This window comes from Rana temporaria, chromosome 1 (assembly GCF_905171775.1).
Source record: "Rana temporaria chromosome 1, aRanTem1.1, whole genome shotgun sequence".
Lineage (NCBI taxonomy): Eukaryota > Metazoa > Chordata > Amphibia > Anura > Ranidae > Rana > Rana temporaria.
Genome location: NC_053489.1, coordinates 156,996,501 through 157,018,641, shown reverse-complemented (window position 1 = coordinate 157,018,641; position 22,141 = coordinate 156,996,501). Strand labels below are relative to the sequence as shown.

Sequence of the window (22,141 nt, the reverse complement as noted above, 5' to 3'; positions counted from 1 at the left end):
AAACACTATCTTTTTACTTTTTTCTATAATCCATATCCCCAATTTTTTTTTGCTCAGTTTAGGCTGATATGTATTCTTCTACATATTTTTGGTAAAAAAAATATCGCAATAAGCGTATATTGATCGTTTTGCGCTAAAGTTATAGCATCTACAAAATAGGGGGTAGTTTTATGGCATTTTTAGTATTTATTTTTAACTAGTAATGGCGGAAATCTGCGATCTGCGTTTTTTTTTTTTGTATTGAGACTGCAATATTGCGGCAGACAAATTGGACACTTGACACATTTTTGGGACCATTCACATTTATACAGCGATTAGTGCTATAAAAATGCATTGATTACTGTATAAATGTCACTGGCAGGAAAGGGGTGAACACTAGGAGGCGATCAAGGGGTTAACTGTGTTCCTTCACTGTGTTCTAACTGTAGGGGGGATGGGATTTACTAGGGGAAAATAAATAGTTTTTCATACTTTGTATGAACAGACGATCAGTCTCTTCTCCCCTAAGAGAACTGGGATCTGTCACACACAGATCCCAGTTCTCGCTCTGTCATGAGCGATCACGGGTGCCCGGCATCAGTCGGGCACTCCTGGTGGCCAAAAGACAAAGCGACGTAAGGTAACGTCACTTCGCCCAGCCGTGCCATTCTGCCGCAGTAAACCTGCGGCGGATGGTCAGCAAGTGGTTAACTGATGATTACGCAGTCATGTAATGCTGTACACAAATGAAATGTATATCCTTTTTTTTTCTTGCAAAAAAGGCTTTCTTTTGGTGGTTAATTATTGTGAAGTTATATACACCGCTAACCTTGGACTCCACTATTTAGTAGCAACCCTATATATTCCCTTGCTCAAACTATCAAGAACCCCTTAATTTAGTGCAAAGTGTTAAGAACCCCTTAATTTAGTGCAAAGTGTTTCAAAACAACAAAGTGCTTAGTCTAGAAAAATAAAATCGCATAACAAAATCCATTAGTCAGTGAAAGTTCAATCAATAAAGTGTTACAGTGCTATGTAAAAACGTGCAATCAATCCTCCTATGGTGTGTTTCAATACTCCACCACCTTAATAATGCAGGATAACTCGCCAGATTCCCATAACTACCCACTCTTGATAACGTCTTGATGACGAAACGCATTGGCCAGGACTGGATATGATGCCATCACGCACGCTACACCCTGAAGTAAAGCTTGTTACACCTGGGAGATGGAAAACAGAAGCCGACGAGACTCACCATACATGTATAGAGAAGGCAATCACTGCAGTGGCTTTTATTGTATAGAAGCGCACATATCCCTTGGTGCAAGATTAGCACCTGTAAATGTGAGTGAGCAATTTTAATGGTTTTAACATATAAATTGTAGAAGATTTTACACTATGTTGGTCCCTTTTTACTTCCTTATGTAATGGCCAATTGGCCCAATGGAGATGACATTTCTGGTTAACTAACACTGAGAAGGAATTTCAAAGTGATTGGGAGCTCTGCTGTATCTTTCATGCCTAACTTTACTCGCCTGTAGTGTAAGGTGACCAGATTTTTAACATGAAATCCAGGGACATATTTTTTTTTCTAGTAATGGCGGCAATCAGCGACTCTCTGCCCGTCGCCACCACCGCCCTCCTCACAGCCTGTCAAGTCTTACTATCCAGGCCCCGGCTACTACTGGGTGGGGGAGCGGAGGAAGATCACTACGCCAGGGAAGGCAAGGAGATAAGCAGGCAGGTGGCTGGCCGGGACTTGAGCCAAGGCAGAAGAACATGCGAGCGGAGCTGAATGGGCATGCACCCGAAACTGAAGAACTATTCCCTCCGATCTGACCAGCACATGATCATCAGAAAAGGGCACAGATAATGGGAAGAAAATACACCCCCATAAGCTAGTAGGAGCGGCAGAGCGGGGGTGGGTAATTCAGATTTTTTTATTCTGCACTGACTGTCTTTGAAATTGCCCCAGCCCCTGTTCAAATCCAATCCGGGGACAAAACCGGGGACAGACTTGGTCCGGGGACATTGTCCTCAATCCGGGGACTGTCCCCGGAAACCGGGGATGTCTGGTCACCCTACTGTAGTGGGTAGTCATGGGTGTCTGAGTTCTCCTGCATGATTAAGGTGGCATACTCATACGTGAGGCGGTTGGTGAGGGGATGTATAGATTTTAACTGTTCTCTGGAGGGATTGTCCCACTTTTTTCTGGGATCCCATCGTGCTCCTGGCCCCTCCCTCCTGCCGAGTGCCCCCATAGCAAGCAGCTTGCTTTTAGGACACAAAATCTCAGGCCCCAGCCAGGAATACACATGCCAGGTTGGCCCCCCTAGGACCCTAAAAGGGAAAAGAGCCACCCTAAAACTGGAAGTGAGGTGAGCAGTGATGAGGTGACAGTATAGAACTGGAACAAAAGCATGGCAGGAAAATTAAAGCATGGCGAGTAAGTACTTTAAAGAGGTTGTAAACCTCCCTGTAACATTTTTAACTATAGGTAAGCCTAGAATAAGGCTTACCTATAGGTACTGTAAATATCTAATAAATGTACACCGTTTAAGAGACATTTACTGTATACCGCGTCGATTATGTCATCGGCGCATGCACTCTGAAGGAACGGCCGTCTGTGCAGTTTCTTCAGGAGCATGTGCCGTGACCGGCAGCTCCCGCACGCATGACGTCACGTGGTTCCGGCCAGTCACACAGCTGGAGTTTGTGGCCCCGAAAGGAAGACAGGAGATGATGGATGCAGCCTCCAGCGGGGACGACGCAGGCTTTGTTTGAATGTGGTAGCTGGCTGGAACATCCTGGTAATTCACAGCCGCCCCCCACACTGCACATGCCACAGATTGCATGGTGCAGGAAATCTGGTCCTGCAACCTCCTGGGATATGATTTTTATCCCAGGAGGCTTCAGGTGGACTGGGCTGATATCACCCTCCGCTAGGATTTGATAAAGAGAATGAGTATCAGTCAAAAGAAAGTTCTCGGCCTGCCCCCCACCACTGCATCTCAGTTAGAGGTTAGAAAAACAATACTAATAATTGCCTGAAGTTCCACTTTAACAGTGACTTTCTCATTATTCACTCTGATATTGTTTGCGTGAGATGGAAGATGTGATTGAGAACTGTGTCAATGTGTATATGGAGCAGTTGGACAATCTTTCCTGTTGCCCCTGCATGTAATGGGTGCAGCAAACATCTGCCTAGGCCATGTGGATCTTGGGTGTCTGATTCTGCAGGTGTATCCAGACACTTCCATACACAAGCAGAGCTTTGAGGCTCACATTGTCAGCACCAGAAGGTATGAATTCCCTGACCCCCATCAAGTTACCTCTCCTCATCCTCATCCTCATCGCCATTCCTTTCATGTTGTAAGGGCATCTCAGGGGCTCCTTGCTTTCTCCACAGCAGACCTGATTGAGAGAAAAATAGTACGGTAATTGTAAATGTACTGGAGCATGGAGAACAAGGGACAAAGCCAGAAATCCTAAGTGCCATGTGTCTGTGTATATTGAAAAATATGCTCAGGCTTTTCAGAACAGAAAAATCAGGCTTGACATAAACAAAGCAGTATTTTAGACTTAAACTTTGTATACAGTTATTTGGTCACTAAGTGGTTAATGCCGAAGCGACGTGAAGAAAGTCACAGAAATCTTGCTGGACAGTTTCTGGTAATCAAATGCCCATTCATTTTTACAATAGCAGCAATCTGCTCAAGTCAGAAGGGAGTTGCTAAACTGCTGCAAGATACACAGTAATCAATTGTAGACTGTACATTCCTCAGATCTTTATTAGTTATTAATAGCCCACTTTGCAATGCATGTCCAGCATAAGAAACATGCCTCCCAACCGTCCCGATTGTGAAATAATGTCTTTTTTCAATTTACCCATATACAGTTTTACTGACTGCGTCGTATTCTGATACTAGCACTTTTTGACCCACCACTTCTAAACCCTTTTTGTTTATACATTTTTAGCATATTTTGCACCTGGTTCTGATTATTTTTGTATTTGCAACTTGCTAGCATATCAATTTATTTAATAAATCAATATTTAAGAACTTAAACCCAAGTCTGTTTTTAATAATATTATTAGTTTATATGTATATGCCTTTTTATTCATGTTTCTCTACAATAACTTGTAGACAAAGCTGTCTGGCAAATGTGACAGTGATGGGAAAACTTTTTAGCGTACTTGACACCCAGGGCATATCATTTTTTTTTTAACAACCCCTCTTATAAATCCGAAAATTTAAAGGAAAACACAGTCGTATCTCTTACCTGAATCTACCCCAATTTCTTTAACTTTTTGATTTAATAAATATCATAATTAAAAAAAAAAAAAATTAAATGTTTCCTCAGTTTAGACCGATACGTATTCTTCTACATATTTTTGGTTAAAAAAAATGCAATAAGCGTATTTAATCAGTTTGTGCAAAAGTTCTAGCATCTACAAAATAGGGAATAGAATTATGGCATTTTTATTTATTTTTGATTTTTTACTAGTAATGGCGGCGATCTGCGATTTTTATTGTGACCGTGACATTGCGGCGGGCATATCCGACACTTTTGACACATTTTTGGGACCATTCAAATTTATACAGCGATTAGTGCTATAAAACTGCACTGATTACTGTGTAAATGTGATTGGCAGGGAAGGGGTTAACACTAGGGGGCGAGGAAGGAGTTAATATGTTCCCTAAAGTGTGTTCTAACTGTAGGGGGAGGGGGACTCACAAGGTGAGGAGATCAATGTGTGTTCCTCTGTACTGGGAACACACATCTGTCTCCTCACCACTGACAGGAGATGGATCTGTATGTTTACACACACAGATCCGTGGTCCTGCCATGATTCCGGGCAATCGCGGGTGCCCGGCGGACATCGCGCCCGCCGGGCAAGCGCACCGGGTCCCGAGCACTAGCAGCCCAGGAATGCAAGGACGTCATATGACGTCCAGTCTGAAGTAGGAAGGGTTCCCGCCGACGTCATTTTACAATGACTCGGTAGGGAAACGTGTTAAAATAGAAATGAAAGGCAAAACATTTGTGTATAGATATAAAAAAATAAAAAATACCCCTTTCGTCACTTTTTTTTTTTTTTTTAAGTGATCACATTCCCTCTGTTCTCAGCTGCATACGAGCTGGGGGGAGGAGAAACATCAGCCCACTGTTTTTCCCAGCAAAAGCCTGTGCAAGAGGTGGGGTATCAGGACAAGTCTGATCATTGAAGGAGAGCAGGCTGAGTTTCCAGCACAGTTGAAGAACTGACCACAGTGTGCCCTTCTGCTTAGAGTGGTCAGTTTTTAATAGGAAAGCAAAGGGACTGGCAGGAACACCAGGAATTCCACACATAGGAAACAATACAAAGGGAACAGGATACTTTTCCATACAAGTACATTGTACAGCAGGAACATATCATGAATGTGAAATGTTGGGTTTACATACTCTGTAACAATATGACACAAATATTTGTAATACCATTCCTCTGGATTCTTCTGTTAGGGCTGACTGGTCATAACCTTCAAGAAACGTTATTGTTCACTGCCGCTTTTATGTTTGTTACCCAACCATGTAAATGTCAGTGAAATAAATATATTTTCTTCTCTTCATCTATAGTGCTTTATTTCACCAACTAGTCATTTTTTATTTTTTCACCTCCTCCCCTCTTATTAATTCCAATACTTAACACTTTCATCTTAAATAAAGCCCACAGCAGAGAATATTAAGCTTGTCAACCACACTGTCATCAAAAATGCTTCTGCGGTACAGTAATGAACATCTTAAGCTTTACTTAAACTTCTTTCTTCCTTCTCCCTACTTCAGCCTTCAATTTTTCATAATCCTGTTCCTATTGCCACAGCAGTGCATATTAATGAAACTACTATTATGGAGCACATTGGTTTCTGTTTAATGAAAGCTTATCATCCACGCTACCACTTTGTACAATTAAATTGTATCATTAATAATAATAATAGAAGCACTACCTCCGCAGGAGTTGCTGAAGTTATGGTTCCCCACTGCTGCACAGCCAGTCATTTCCTTCATTCACTCAATGCAGAAAACAGTCCTTGGCTTGTTTTTGTTTTTTGTTAGGGGATGATAACTTGAATGGGGTAAGGAATTACGGGATGCCCAACTTGATAATGTCTATAACACAGAACAAAAAGGGGACAAATTCCTTCCTATTTACAAAGAAATCCCCTTCCTTCCTTCCTTCCTTCCTTCCTTCCTTCCTTCCTTCCTTCCTTCCTTCCTTCCTTCCTTCCTTCCTTCTTTCCTTCCTTCTTTCCTTCCTTCTTTCCTTCCTTCTTTCCTTCCTTCCTTCCTTCCTTCCTTTACAAACTGTGTTCCTTATGTACACCACCTGCTGATCACTCTGGTGGAATTAACAGTCTTTTTGTCAATTCAGCAGCAGCAGCCCATTACAGGCTAGGAACATCCCGTCCCTTTGTGGATATTTTAGCACATTGTGGCATGAACAGCATCTCCTTCTGCCTCCCTGTAGACACTGAGCCCAGTTCTACCACTGCAGAAGACCACTAGCCCACCTGGCTGCTTGTTTCCTTCTGACTGGCACACACACATGGAGACTCCCCAGTGCAAGGTTAGATGAAGACTTGGCACAAGTCTTGGTCTTCAAGAGAACACTGTTACAGCTGACAGTCTCTCCCCTTTTATTGTCCATGCACTGTGCTGATCTACTGACTGTCTTTGCTTGCTTGCTCTCCGGTCTGAATCCCTACAACTGCCTCCTGTGGTGGTATCCTTTCAGGCCAGCTTTTCCGGGCTCCAGCCTGAGGTAAAACCCCTCCACGACAGGGGCCCATTAAGGGCCACCGGCAGTCTCTTCTTGGCACTGCTTCTCCATCTTCCACCTGACTCCCCTGCAGGTATGGCCCATGTCAATTTATGGGGTTTTCAATTCCCTGCCAGGCCTACTCCTGGTGATTGGCTAAGTGCCCATAAATATTCATGCCATCCCCTCCTAACCTCCACCAACTAGTTCCAGAACATTCTCGAATTCTCTAGAAACAAAGAAGGCACCAAAGAGCTGCCAGGATGAGTCATGCAGCCCTGACTTCTAGTAACCCTGACCCATATTTAATGACTCAGGTCTAACCCAGAGCCAGCTATGTTTTCCTACTCTCACTACCCACACTAGAGGGTGCTACATAATATTATACATTGTATCTGTAGAGCTATGAAAAATTATGCAGTGCAAAGCACTCTGGTAGATACAGAAGGCATTTTCAGTTCAGTTATAATGGTTTAGGGGTAGGTTGGGATGAACCCATCCTCCAGTACTACAAAATAAATTACACCCATCTTTATTATCTAGAATACCAACAATTTGTGTTGGTGTTCTTAGCCTGTTCCATTTATAACCAACTTCTCAGCCTTGTGAAAGCTTCATAACCAAAAGTGTGCTCTGCTCCACTAGCCAATGACGGCACCACTTTTGGTTGCTGCTGAGCTCTCATTAGAGAGTGGCTCCCCGGCATACTGAAGAGGGTTCTCCAGTGAAAAAGCTAATGGACTCCTTGTGTTGCCTGATCTTTAAAAATCACTTCAAAACTTAAACAAGGTGAAGAAGTTTGCTTTCTGTTTTACAACCTATCCTTTTTATGTTGCTGTGACAACAGGAAACCAGTCTGGAGGCAAAAAATAATAAAATACTTGAATAGGTCTAATACTTCTAATGTGTGGATTCCATATCTGTTTTCTTCCCAGAAATTGTTTAGTACTCAAAGCTAAAGTAAACCACCGCTATACAAAGAACACCCAACACCCAACTCCCCCAGGAGAATTTTGCTATAATGTGTAAGTATGCACAGCTTATTGGCACATTATAGTATATGCCTAGTAAGTAATTTACTCCAAAGCTGCAAATGTAGTGCTTCCCTCCATCTACTCCCGGTCATCTTTCATCCCGGTCAAGGTCCATTGTTTGGCCTCTTGATTGAATGGTTTTTGGACCATGTGTATAAAGTACACTGCCATCAAATTATGCATACACAAGTGTTTTTCAATTACAGAGCTAAATGCCGCTGCATTGTTTTCAATTGAACCATTCAAACAGCTGCGTAAACATAAGCTGCTTTCAGATCCGTAACGCAAAATCCAAAAAATCTGCATCTAAGAACATGCACTTTACTCGCTTATGTGTATAAATGTATGTATACGCGTTTGTAAGCATGTAACTTAAAGTAGTTATAACCCTAAAAAAAAAAAAAAAAGATCCTGTTCCTTTTAAAGCAGGATATACACAGCATAGTGATTGTGCTGTGTCATTTGTCCCTCCTCTATGCTGTAAAATACCTGGTTGATCCTGCCTGTTCCTGTGTCTTCCTTAGTGTGTGGACCACGGTAATCATGGCTGCTGATCCATGACACCGTGGTAAGTTTACGTGCCTCCGACAGCAGTGTCGGAGGCACTGTGTGTGAGCCATCTCCTCTTCCCCCTCCCCTTCTGCTGCTATGGCTGTAAAATCACTAATATCAAATACTGAAAGCCCCTCTGTTACAGAAAGATATACTGTGCAGTATCTATGTTTTAAAAAATTTGCAGCAAAAAAAATTATTTCAGAGCGCCACTGTGTGCTAATGTGACCGCCTGCTGCTCTCCTCCTCTCCTGGCTGATGTAAATGGGGAATCTCAGCCCCTCCACTGTAATCCTCAGATCAGAGAAGGAGAGTGCACAGTGGTGCTCTGAAATAAGGTATTTTTCTGCATCATTTTTAAAAATGCAGATACTGCACAGTATATCTTTCTGTAACAGAGGGGATTCCAGGATTTGTGATTAGTGACTTTATAACCATTTTAAAGCATCGTTACAGCCTGGGAGAAAAATAATTATGTCAGCAGCTACAAATACTGTAGCTGCTGACTTTTTAATTTACAGACATTTACTTTTACTCCAGGAGCCCACGATGTCGGCACCCAAAGCCGAACCATCCATTGGGTGCCGGCGCTGGCATCCTTGCAGCTTCACAGCCTGTTTCCTACTGCACGAGTCATGCTGCGCTTTCTGAAAGGTCCAGTTGTCTTCTGGGACCTGTGTGTCTCCCAGAAGGTGGGGGGGAGAGGAGGGGCCGAATGTTTCATAGTTTCGCTATCTGGGGAGTGTCTTGTAGGAAGGAAGGATTACAGAAGCTCACACAAAGGAAAAGGAATTTACATCACAAGAAGGGGGGGAAATACAGAAAATAACATGTAATACAAAAAATAATCACAAAATCGCAGCATAACCAAAAAACAGTAACCAAAATAGTACAAGCTATATGTACAGATGCACCATTGAACGAGGTTGTTGTTATACGTAATCCTGATATTATCTCAGTTGTAAGCTCGGTTTTTGCAAGCTATTTTTATTGCCTTGGTTTTGCCATTGTTTATTGGTAATATTGTTGTGCTCTTACTCTGCTGGGCGTGTTGCATTAATCAACAACCCTTCTTTCAGCCTTGGTGTGTTAGAGAGTGCAGTACTGTCTAGTCATCTAGTGCAATGAGGGCGAACCTTGACACCCCAGATGTTGGGAACTATATTTCCCATGATGCTCATACACTCTGCAGTGTAGTTGAGCATCATGGCAAATGTAGTTCCAAAACATCTGGGGTGCCAAGGTTCACCATCACTGGACTCTAGTGGGTTACTGACAAGAATGAAGCATCAATGGCCCCTTCAGGGGTAAACGTTACATAATTGTATTCCTACCAAGAGCATTCTTCCCTTTCTTTCCATAATCCATATCCTTACCCAGACACCAAGTTCCATTCCTGACAAACAGTGCAGTATTCGATATTGTACACAGTAGGGATGGAAAGCACTGAAGCAGACTTTGGATAGCTGCCTTCTATTCAGTAGTGTGTAAAAATAAATAAATAAAAGAATGGACAGATGTGAATTTAGTTGGGGTGATAAGGAGAGAACCTTGCATTAAATTGCCCTAAAACGAGATTTCTTCTTCTAGAATCTGATGAAGGTGTTTACCTGTCCCTATTTTTGGACAGCCTGCAGCTTCACGGGGTGGGCCCTGGTCTGAAAAGGACGGAGACTGGCTGTCTACGATTGAGCAATGTGCGATTGAGACTATGGCAACTCTTGAACCTGTTCCAATATTCTAGGAAGTAGTTATCATGACCACGATTGTTACCTAGCTTCATCATAGGAACAGACTCTAGAGTCTATAATCTGTGCTGTTATTGAACATTTATTCCACTCAAGTATTTTGCTGCCTGAGGAGAGAGGTGCTTACCTTTTATAAATATGCCTCAGCAATAACATAAGCAACTGGATGCCATCTTTTACAGCACTGTCCAATTCTGAGACATTCATAGTTACTTACATATACTTTGATAAATATCATACCTCATAAATGTGAGTACTGTGACACAGACATCTGTTTACCCTCGTTCGGTGAATGAGTAACTATACTTATTGCTACTTTTGAAATTACATATATTTGTGTTATGCTCTCATATGGGCTTGGTGGAATCTGATAGGTATTCTACTCCAGCTCTTTATTGTCATGTTAAAGTAGGATGTTTTATTTCATCGAACCCCTGAGATTTTTTTTAATCTTAATTCAACACGTTCACTGATTTTGGTTCTCTGAGAAACTGAGGTCTTTTAAGCTCTTTTGCACAGATGTCAAATGACATTAGAGGCTTTGCTGACACCAGTGTGGCAATTCAGTAAGAAGATACTTTTCTGCATAAAAAGTATCTCAGTTGGCCCAGTTTCTAGATGACATGCCTTCAACCAACCGTGACTACTAAAGTGGAAAAACACCATTAATGGAAACGCATTACCATACAAGCTAAAGAATTCAGAGCCTGAATGAATAGGGTCGCTGTGTGCTGGCATATCATTGTACCCTTATCCCAAGACCTATCTCTTAAAGTGACTTTACTAATGTGCTGTTTTCTATTAAACACTCCAGAACACCAGTCAAAAGGAATTTTTTTTTTTATTATTATTATTTTTTTTTTAAGTAGTTCTCTGCCTGTAAATGTAAAATTCTGTTTTTTTTTTTCGTTTTTTTTTACATAGCCATTGCCACCCATCAGTATTTAGCTTCTGTTTTGTAGGGAAGGACCCTAAGAAGCAAGAAGTGGACCTACTTAAAAAAAAAAAAAAAAACGCATGTTGCATGCCTTGATAATTAACCCCAGAAACTTTCAGCATCCCATGCATTCAGTTTTAATGAAAAAAATCTACAGAACTATCATTGCCACTAGAACTGTGCTTACACTTTTGGCCCCTGATTTTTAACCCTGCTTTTTCTTTTTCTCTCTTTTTTTTTTAAATCTGAAGAAAGTTTTTTTTATTTGAACACCTTCAAGCATACATGTTCCATATGCACTTACAAAAGAATGTAATGTTCAAAAACAAATGGTCAATTACAGAACCCAATTATAAATACAAGACTTTAAATGAAGCACACAGTTGCAGGTAAAAAATTGTGAATTAATTGATTCTTGTATATTTGTAATGTCAAAGTACAAAATAGTAATACATAATAATAGTAGGTATTCAGGATACGCTGTATGCGAGTATACTTAAAAAATTATTCCCTTATGCGGGGTATACCTGTATTTACAGGCGCATGTGTATGGATGTCATTTCCTGAACCAGCAGGGCTCCCAACTACAGGCATATTTTATGCACATATTTGCATCTGTGTGCATGAACCCCTAGAGTTTACACCAGGATCTTCCTCTTTTAATTACAACTCCTTTATTTAATCTTGGTTGAATCGCCATTTGCTTTAGCGTACTGATGATCAACTATGGTTTCCATTGCTGCTTTTCAGTGAAGGTTCATATGATCATAATTTGGAAATAAAAATGTTGCTAGTATCATGAAGTGCTGATTTTTTTTTTAAAGGTAAGCAAGTTCTCAGACCCTAAAACTTTCTTTGTGGGATAGATTTAACAATGGGAATTTATTTTGGCTGGGTAAACACAAGCCATTTTAACAAAACTATCCAAACTCATGTGGAAAATGGGTGCTTTCCAATGAATAAATCAGAGTGTAAAGTCTAAAAATTGAATATTTTTCAGCACCATGAAGAGTTTTCTTCCCATTGAAAACAAGACCTATAAGGTTGCATGCTTATTATATTTTACTTTTGCAGATGATTGATGAAGGCACAGAATATGTTTTTCTGTATATGGCCGTTCAGATGTAGAACTATTGCTAGGTTGTGGTTTTGAGTACAATGTGGCATTCTTTTTTTTCTTTTAAACAGAACAGCAATAAGTTCAAACATTATTGATAGACGTATAATATGAATTAATATGAATATGAAGGTGCAAGTGTCCTTTCTTTGCAAACTCTTTAGAAAATGTCTTTCTTTATCACGTATTCAGTGATGGTACTTAAGTAATCCCAGCTTGTAGCATATGGCTATCTAATGCCGCGTACACGCGATCGGTCGATCCGATGAGAACGGTCTGATGGACCGTTTTCATCAGTTAACCGATGAAGCTGACTGATGGTCAATCATGCCTACACACCATTGGTTAAAAAAACGATCGTGTCAGAACGCGGTGACGTAAAACACAACGACGTGCTGAAAAAAAGGAAGTTTAATGCTTCCAAGCATGCATCGACTTGATTCTGAGCATACGTGGATTTTTAACCGATGGTGGTGCCTACTAACGATCGTTTTTTTTCTATCGGTTAGGTATCCATCGGTTAAATTTAAAACAAGATTGCTTTTTTTTAACCTATGGATAAAGAACCGATGGGGCCCACACACGATTGGTTTGGTTCGATGAAAACGGTCCATCAGATCGATCGTGTGTACGCGGCATAATGCAAATAAACTTACTGTCTTGTATTTGCAATTTTCAGACATGGTTATATCCAAACCCAACATTTTTTGTTTAGTATTTTAATAGAGAACGGAAAGATGAAATCTCTATTTCTGCTGTCTGTGTCTCTACTAAAATGATTCACTCTCTCTGTTTGTTCTGGTGACCATTTTCACCAAGACAGAAAGTGAAGAGGAAATAAGGGAAAGATTCCCAACTGGACACAAATATATATATATATATATATATATGGTTTAGCCATTCCCTACTCTATCCAAAACTGGGAAATTATCTCAGAAAATTGGTGCCAAAATTTGGTTTGGGTGAAATAAAGTATAGGTCCTTTCATTATGTTTTGTAGCCATAGTTGGCTAAGAGGTACCCATACATATTAAGTAGGATAGGAATAAATAGCCCAGTCTTTAGAAGTGATGTGACCACTTGCGCACTGCTTGTGATGGCTTTCCTAGGTGTTAAGTAGAGCCGTAGATTGAGAAGTGGTTAGTCACATTCAACTGGACTTTGTTCCGTAATGTTGAAGAAATTTTGCAGCTTATCCAAGCCACTTCTTTGGCTCAAATTCTAGAAGTCTAGTTGATTGTAACTAACCACTGCTAGCTCTACTATGACCTGGATAATTGAAACCTTCAATAATGTGTTGTAGATGTATTTCAGTTAATTGAAGGTAACCTATTGGCCATTTTTGGTAGAACATTGAGGCATTATTTTGAAAGAGCAAGGATATGGTAAAAGTTGAAAAGATGTGCAACTGTCCATTGCCTTTGATAGGCCTTAGATTATAGTTGTTTGCAATTATTCCAATAAAGGATCCTTATTATACCCAACATATATTTGCCAGTGTGTGTGTGTGTGTGTGTGTATGTGTGTGTATATATATATATATGTGTATATATATGTGTATATATATATATGTGTGTATATATATGTGTATATATATATATATATATATATATATGTATATATATATATATATATATATACTAAAAACGTTAATGAAAAGGATACCGGTTTTCTAGCCATGCATTTCAATATTTTTTATTTGGCTGTTGATCGGTAGACGTGTATTAAAATAATTTTAACATATAAACTTTCAAAGTATCACATTGTCTAACGTGTTGGTATCATACAGAAGGCTCTAATGTCTATGAGCACATTAACCTTTCATCAGAAATGTAAGACTTCCGTTCAGTTCCTGAGGAAAGTCTCTTAGTCATGAAGTAGGAAATTGGTACATCCCTGTGATCTTCAGCTTGATGAAGCCTCCGTTCGCATATCAAAAGCAGCTAAAATTATCTGAATATTGTTACATTATTTAGCTGAAAGTAAGCACAGAAGATTCTAAGAAATTAAATATGACATTACAGATTTTCATTGTCAGTGACTTTCAAGATGTTGTAAACTTGGTACATAGGCACCTTTTTCATTTTAAGAATGTAATTTATATTCCTTTGAAATTATTTTGCTTGTCTTTTTAGCACTTTCAATGACCGGCCAATGTGCAGAATATGCCATGAAGGAAGTAACCAAGAAGATCTTCTTTCTCCATGTGAATGTACTGGAACATTAGGGACAATACACCGCAGCTGCCTGGAGCACTGGCTTTCATCATCCAACACCAGCTACTGTGAACTCTGTCACTTCAGGTTCTCTGTGGAACGCAAGCCTAGACCTTTAGTGGAGGTCAGTCAGTAATGTACTGTTATAGCTTTACAGTTACTCTGACTTGATTCTTTCTGAAATATGATTCTGCTCTGCATTCTGCCATCACAGGTGTTGGAGTTGGGTTTGGTGTAAAACATGTCTTGTAGTTTTAAATATTCGAGGTACATATCAGATTTTGTTTATTTAGCTAATATGTACAAGTTTTGAGGATTTTTTTTTAATAGATAGTTAGTTTATTTTTTTATATATATATATATATATATATATATATATATATATATATATATATATATATAACTATTAAACAAATCCTAAAAACTGGTACATATTAGCTGAATTATATATTTATTTATATATATATATATATATATATATATATATATATATATATATATATATTTATTAGTAAGTCTTGGGGAAAAAAAGAATGGAAGACTTCACTACTGATCTCTGCTTAAGTGAAGATAAACTGCCAATTGAAGATCTGGTGGAATCCAACACTTCTGTGAATGTTAGGTTCCTGGTCCCTCAATGCACTTGTTTTTTTTTTTTTTGCCTTGTCACTTTCTGTGGTAACATAGAGGCCCTCAAGAGAATCCATAGCTGAAGATCCAATGCACTACCCTTACAGATTATGTTTGAACTTCAGCTGGAACTTTATCTTCACTGCAGAGGCTAGCAATGTGGGCAGCAGGAGACGTGATTTTCAGTGTCTTCTTTGCATGGAACCATTGAATGTAAAGTTTGACTTTAGCAACAGGGATGCTTTAAAGTATGTTTTTAGACCAAGACTAAAAATCAGTATGTAAAATTTGCACACATTATAAATTGAAAGGCCACCTTTAATTTGTGTAATGCTCATCCATTCACAAAATAAATACTTGATGATCCTACCAGTCCACAACCCTTTCTCTACAGGACTACAACACAATGTCACCTACAGTAAATTCACTGCAGCATTGTCCTTCTGTGCAGCTGTGTCCTGATGTATACTGAGGAGGTGGGTTATCAACTTTGTCACTGAGCACAACTCTCCTCCTCCATAAAAATCCAAGCAGGACACAGGTCTACAAGAGCCAGGTGAGGGGATCCAAGAGGAGCCCAGTTATCACTTCCTCAAGACACAGGCCACCCTCCTTAAACTCTGCTCCCAACTGCAGCAGAGTGAACACCTCTGAGGCACCTGTGACGGCACCATCATAAGTAAAAATAATAATAATAAGAAAAAGAAAATCGTCTACAAAGGTAGGGGGATTGTCATGAAAAAGTAGGGCATGTTCTTCTTCTTTTTTTTTTTTGCACAATATATTGGTGTGATCTGCTCCTTTTGAAATACATTGCTTTTACAATGTAAATGCATTGGCGTGTATTGGTCAATGCATGTCAGCACATCTGATGTGAATATATGCAGACAGCAATTTGCTTTTCGGAAGCGATTATTATACTCTTCACTTCCAAGAATTTATCTAAATATTGGCAACGAATTAGTGCACATACGTTTTTTTTTCTTGGAATTCTTTGAGCACTATTTCTATGTTGAAATACTTGTCATCTTTTAAAACACCAGATAAATAAATTGTGCATTGTCTTCATGAAGCTGGCTGGCTTTCGGTATATATGTTTTGCACAGTAATCTTGGTATACAGATGATAATTAAGGCGGTGCTGTGATTTACAGAAGTAGTTTCTCAAAATACCTTTTGTTACCTGGTTAAAAGTTTAGCAATGTTGGCATCTGTCTAAATGGTCAGCTTGCTGGTCATTTCTTTTTCTCCTTAAGAGTGCCGCACTAGAAATGTATCTTGGTCAGTGATAAAGATTGCGTAAGAGCTTGTTGGGGAAAAAATGGCATATGCAGGGCTTGCCACATCAGCAAAACTTGTTTGAGCCATATCCACATCCACTAGCACTGGTTTCTAGAGTAGATTTAAATGTTCTTATAGAAAGTCTTCTTCATAGACACCACCCTTGTGAGATTGAAACTCCCATTGCATAGATGGAGTGTGGCTTATTTTTGTCACTTAATGGTAACAGCATTGACTGGACGTTCATTGAAAATAAGCTACATGGGTTCTAGGACAGTCTTCATGAATGAAATATGTGACACGGGCATGTGATTTGATTGCAAACCGCTTTATAGCTAACTGCTTGGATCTCATGAACGTTTATCTTGTGAACACTTTAGACTTTCTGTGCTTAACTAGTGTAATCCTCATTCAGACTGTATTGGGCTTGGTGAATAACCTATTACAAAGAGAAGGTTTGCTGTAATGTATGACATACAGGCAATTTTCTACACCTTGTGGGCAGACTGTAAGCTGATTCTAAGGTCCCTGCACAGTGCACACCACTCTTCTTACACTATTCTATCATTTCAGTCTCAAACTATTGATTTATGTTTGTTATACTTTGGATTTTTTTTTTAACATGTTTGAACTATGCTACATTTACATACCAAAAAGTATGTTTTTTCAGACGTCTACCAACTATATAAAAAAATTGCATTATATGATATTGTAAAATAAAGAAAAAAATTCAAGTATACAAGCATAGTCCAACCATATACGGCAACAACACCAATAGCTGTCTTCGGTAATGCAGTAAGGTTTATTCATAAATCCATAAAACACATCATATAATAAGTACAATTGTTTAAGTATGACTAAAGCAATCCTTCTTTTTTTTTTTTTTTTTTTTTTTTTTTATTGGAGTGGAGAGGGATTATAACTCCTGTCAGTTTTTTTGTATTGCTCTCTGTGCCCCTGTTAAGGAGATTCATCCTCTCCAATTGTCCTGTTTAACATTATCACTGAAAGTAAAAGAAAATCTCACATTTTGGGTTGCCCCTAGAAAAATAATAGAGGGGAAATCCTGGGGGTCCCCTGGGAATTGAAATCTCTCTGCAATGGGACAAATTTGCCGTAATTTCCTCTCAGTTTCTGTTTGGTTACGGGACAGGAAGGGAATTGAAATCTCTGCAATGGGAAAAATCAGGCGGGTTATTGCTCTCCCATACTTTATTCAAAATAAAAATAAAAATTTTGCCCATAGTTTTACTTTTAAGCTGGGCTGTTTATAATCTCATGATCTATTATTCATTTAAAATCCTAGTACTTTTTATTTTTAAAATTTGTATTTAAAAAAATTGACAAGGTCTGAGTAAAATATCTTCCATTTTCATCAGCCAACTTATACTCTCCTCTCCAGTAATCCCCTGTAACTACTCATTTCATTGCAGCTGGAAACAAAATAATCCATGTCAGCTGGTGTCAAAATCTAGAACAGGGTTTCTCAACCAGGGTTCCATGGAACCATAGTGTTCCTCCAAAGGCTGCAAGGGGTTCTGTGAAGAAACTTCTGGCCCTTATGCCTCGTACACACGGTCGGACTTTCCGAGAAAAAAAGTCAGACAAACTTTTTTTTTTTTTTTCTCGGAAAGTCCGGCCGTGTGTAGCCTCCATCAAACTTTTTGGGTCGGCAGTCCGAAGGACCTTAGATAGAGAACCTGTTCTCTATCTTTTCGTCGGACTTCCGACAGACTCACGGCTGACTTTTGCATGATCAAAAGTGAAACCGTGTGTACGAGGCAGTAAATACAGTAAGTTCCTACTGACACCATTTATCTTTCTATCTGTAATGGGGTAATTCTCCCCAATGTCCATAAGTGTAAGAAGCATTGTTCCCACTGACCATCACACTAATTGATCATGAGCTGCAGTTATAGTAATTTTTGTCTGGGGTTCCCTGAGACTGTGAAGTTATTTCAAGGATTGCTCTGTATTTAAAAAGTTGAGAAAGGCTGGTCTAGAAGGAAATGTATCGTCTCTCCCTCTGTCCTGTAATGATCTGCGATTGTCTGCTACAGTAGGTGCACGCGATATTGTGTCAATCTCGCTCCCTTTCTCGGCGAGATTGAGCACCTACGAGCCCCATCGCGGGAGCCAGCGCCGAGCTGGCTTGCCGCGATAGAGACAGAGCCGTCATAGAAGCAACGGGAGATCCGACTTGGATTCCCGCCAATTCTACACGTGTGTGGCGTTTGTTATGAATCCTGAGGGGGAAGTCCCCGCCGGATTTTAAATAAAAATTCGGCATGGGTTCCCCCCTCAGGAGCATACCGGGCCCTTAGGTCTGTTATGGGTTGTAAGGAGAGCCCCCTACGCCGAAAAAATGGCGTAGGGGGTGCCCCTACAATCCATACCAGACCCGTATCCAAAGCACGCTACCCGGCCGGTCAGGAAAGGAGTGGGGACGAGCGAGCGCCCCCCCCTCCTGAGCCGTACCAGGCTGCATGCCCTCAACATGGGGGGTTGGGTGCTCTGGGGCAGGGGGGCGCAGAAGAGAAGAAGAGAAGACGTCACAGCACAGCGGCCTGAAGGGAGAAGTAGAAGACGTCACAGAACAGCGGAAGAAGAGGAGAAGACGTCACAGAACAGCGGAAGAAGGAGAAGGCACCGGACAGCGGGAGGAAGAACCGGGGTGCGCCGAGTCAAGAGCGGAGAACGGCGAACATAGAAGAAGACCCCCTGGAGCGGAGAAGACGTCACAGAAGAGCGGTGAAGACCCCGGAGAGCAGGAGAAGACCCCCGGAAATCGGAAGAAGAAGCTCCCCCTGGTAAAAGAGCTAAAGAAGACAGGGGGAGCCTCCGGAGCAGACTAATAAAATATTTTAATACCCTGTGTTTTTATTTGTGTTTTTACCACTTTTCCTCCAGGTGAATGGGTAGGGGTACGATGTACCCCATATCCATTCACTTAGGGTGGGGGGCCGGTATCTGGGGGCCCCCTTATTAAAGGGGGCTCCCAGATTCCGATAAGCCTCCCGCCCGCATACCCCGACAACCAACGGCCAGGGTTGTCGGGAAGGGGCCCTGTCCTCATCAACATGGGGACAGGGTGCTCTGGGGTGGGGGGGCCCCGCAGTGCGCCCCCCTGCCCCAGAGCACCCAACCCCCCCATGTTGAGGGCATGCAGCCTGGTACGGCTCAGGAGGGGGGGCGCTCGCTCGTCCCCACTCCTTTCCTGACCGGCCGGGTAGCGTGCTTTGGATACGGGTCTGGTATGGATTGTAGGGGCACCCCCTACGCCGTTTTTTCGGCGTAGGGGGGCTCTCCTTACAACCCATAACAGACCTAAGGGCCCGGTATGCTCCTGAGGGGGGAACCCATGCCGAATTTTTATTTAAAATCCGGCGGGGACTTCCCCCTCAGGATTCATAACAAAGCCGCACACGTGTAGAATTGGCGGGAATCCAAGTCGGATCTCCCGTCGCTTCTATGACGCGCACGTTGGAATGTGCTGTCACTATTCCAGTGAGTGCGAGATGTCGGCGAGATCTCGGCACCATGTCGCCGAGAATCAGCGCGATGCTGTCGTGCTAAAAACACAATATCACAAACACCTACTGTAGGTCTGAGTACTACATCATGGGAGAAGGTCACATGCTTCTCCATACCCAAAAGCACCAGCTAAGGAGTTGTGGGGGATCGCTGGATAGGTGAGTATCAGTGGGTTGAAGAAGTAGCTTATACAGATACTCTCTTTAACCTTGACCTGTTACAATCCAGATTAGTTATTATTCCTTGTAGCTTTTTCTTGGGTTGCTAGAACATTTATATATAATCTTAACTAATTTCTTATTTTTTTTTTTCATAATATTTTACCATTATTGACACATTTCTAAACAATGTAACCGAGAACAGTATTTAAAATTCATTTATGCACAATCTTTTTTTATGTTGTTTGAAAAGCAGTATTCCCATGAGCTCTGAAGACCTCAGAGCTCACAAAAATCCATTATTACACACCAGTATCACTTTTGCATGATTGAAAGCCCGCTGGAAATTTACTCCAGTTTTGCTTTTCATGTGCTTCAAAACTGATTGAGATCTTCCCATATCTCCTCCATGTTCCTCTAAGAGATACAGACAAGGAGCTGAAATTAGAATGTAGATTCTGTGTCTGCTCCTTGGATGCTGAGGAATTTGCTAGATTAAAGTTCAGACTGACTAAATCACATCATTATAATTGTTTTTTATCCAGCTTGTCCTGATTATTCATGTCATCTGACTTGTCTGCAGTAAAAGATAACAGTTCAATCCTGACTTTAACAATCGGAAAATTAACGCATTCCACGCTGGAGAAATTCATCATATGGCACAGCATTATTAAGCTGCCGGCATCATCAAACTCTCTATTGATCGACACATTAAAAGCTCCCTATTGCTTATAGCATGATGACCTTTGATGCTGTCATTCTTTTTTATCTGTGTAGGGTACCAGCAAGTCGGGCCCTGCCGGGACAGGGAAGCTTTGACTAAATTATAGGATGAAATTGTTTTCTCCTTCTTACAACAAATGTCAGTTTTTACTGTGTACTTCTAGAGCATTTAATTGACCTTTTTATGTAAATGTTTTTGTAGAGAATCTTTTAGAAGGTAAGAAATGCACTAGAAAGAACAAAGGTTGTGAATCATTAGTGGATTTATTGAAACGGAATGGGCTAATTATGCTTTTAATTATTCAACGGTTATAGTGCCAGAGCACCAAATGTAATGCAAAGCCTGAAGGAGAAAAAACCTTTCATTGATTGGTATGCCATCTTGTCACTTAGGGCATCATATCTTCCACTGTGACTGTCTATAAGAATATTTAGCTTCTTAAAAGATTTCCGTTGTATTAATATGATGTTCTCACATCATTGTCTGTGCTACGGAATGTAACTTCATGACAATGATGCCGCAGATGCTTGGCACAATGATCCTGAACGATATCCCATGACATTGACCCAATGCAAGTATAGCAGCTGCTGCTAGAAAATTTGATATAGGGAAGTAACTGCATGCCATAGATTTCAGTAGAAGTGGGTGACAAGCAGAATGGCTATAGTAAGCCTCTAATCTTGAAAGGGGTTCAATAAAAAGCTTTTTATTGGCTCACCTCTACCTCCTAGAAGTCTAAAAATAAACAAATATGATTAAAGTAAACCTTCTACATTAATTTTATATAAACAATGCAATATTGGAAGCAAATACAGTATATGACAGTCTTATTAATTAAAAACACTGGAAGTGTATGTCCAGGAAAAAACATTTCTTCGCTTTGGATAGTGCAGGGTTGGTTTTGGTTCTGTCAGGGAGATTTTCTCTAACTTCCTGTCCTGCTGTTTTACCAGACAGGGAGCGATGATAAATCTCCAACAACAAAGACTGAGACTGAAAACTTGGGTTTTTCTTTATTTTTTTATTTGAAATAAGGAAAGGCTAGAACTCTTAACTTCCTGTTTAGAATTCATTGGTTTATGATAATTAGAATACAAAAAGAATTGCATATATGTAGACCAAGCTTAGGCCACATTATAGGGCCTGTTCATAAGAAGTGCTATGCACATATGTGCTTTGCAGATGTGCTTCATGTTCTGCTAATTTCAGGACTCCAAAGCAGGTGGAGCGTTAATAATGAATATGTCACTGTAAAAAAAGAAAAGCTTGGTGAGGTGACCTGCCAAAATCATGTGACTGGCCTCTTCTCCTATCATGGAGTTCTCTCATAGAGCATAGGCTCTACACTGAGGCCTGTAGTTTATAAATTGGCTGTAAAATGCCGGCCATAGTGTGGAGTATCGCAGGGGAGTATAAAAGCTCAAGTTAAAATGGCA

General features: G+C 40.5%; 1 protein-coding gene across 6 annotated transcripts in view; it reads left to right on the top strand.

The window, feature by feature from the left end:
- Nucleotides 1-22,141, top strand: part of MARCHF3 (membrane associated ring-CH-type finger 3) — a 311,466-nt gene that overhangs the window by 207,222 nt on the left and 82,103 nt on the right. For all 6 annotated transcript variants that reach the window (XM_040344696.1, XM_040344704.1, XM_040344691.1 and 3 more), the window contains one exon: nt 14,299-14,503. In XM_040344696.1, the coding sequence (XP_040200630.1) occupies nt 14,299-14,503 (205 nt within the window). The remainder of the gene's footprint in view (nt 1-14,298; nt 14,504-22,141) is intronic.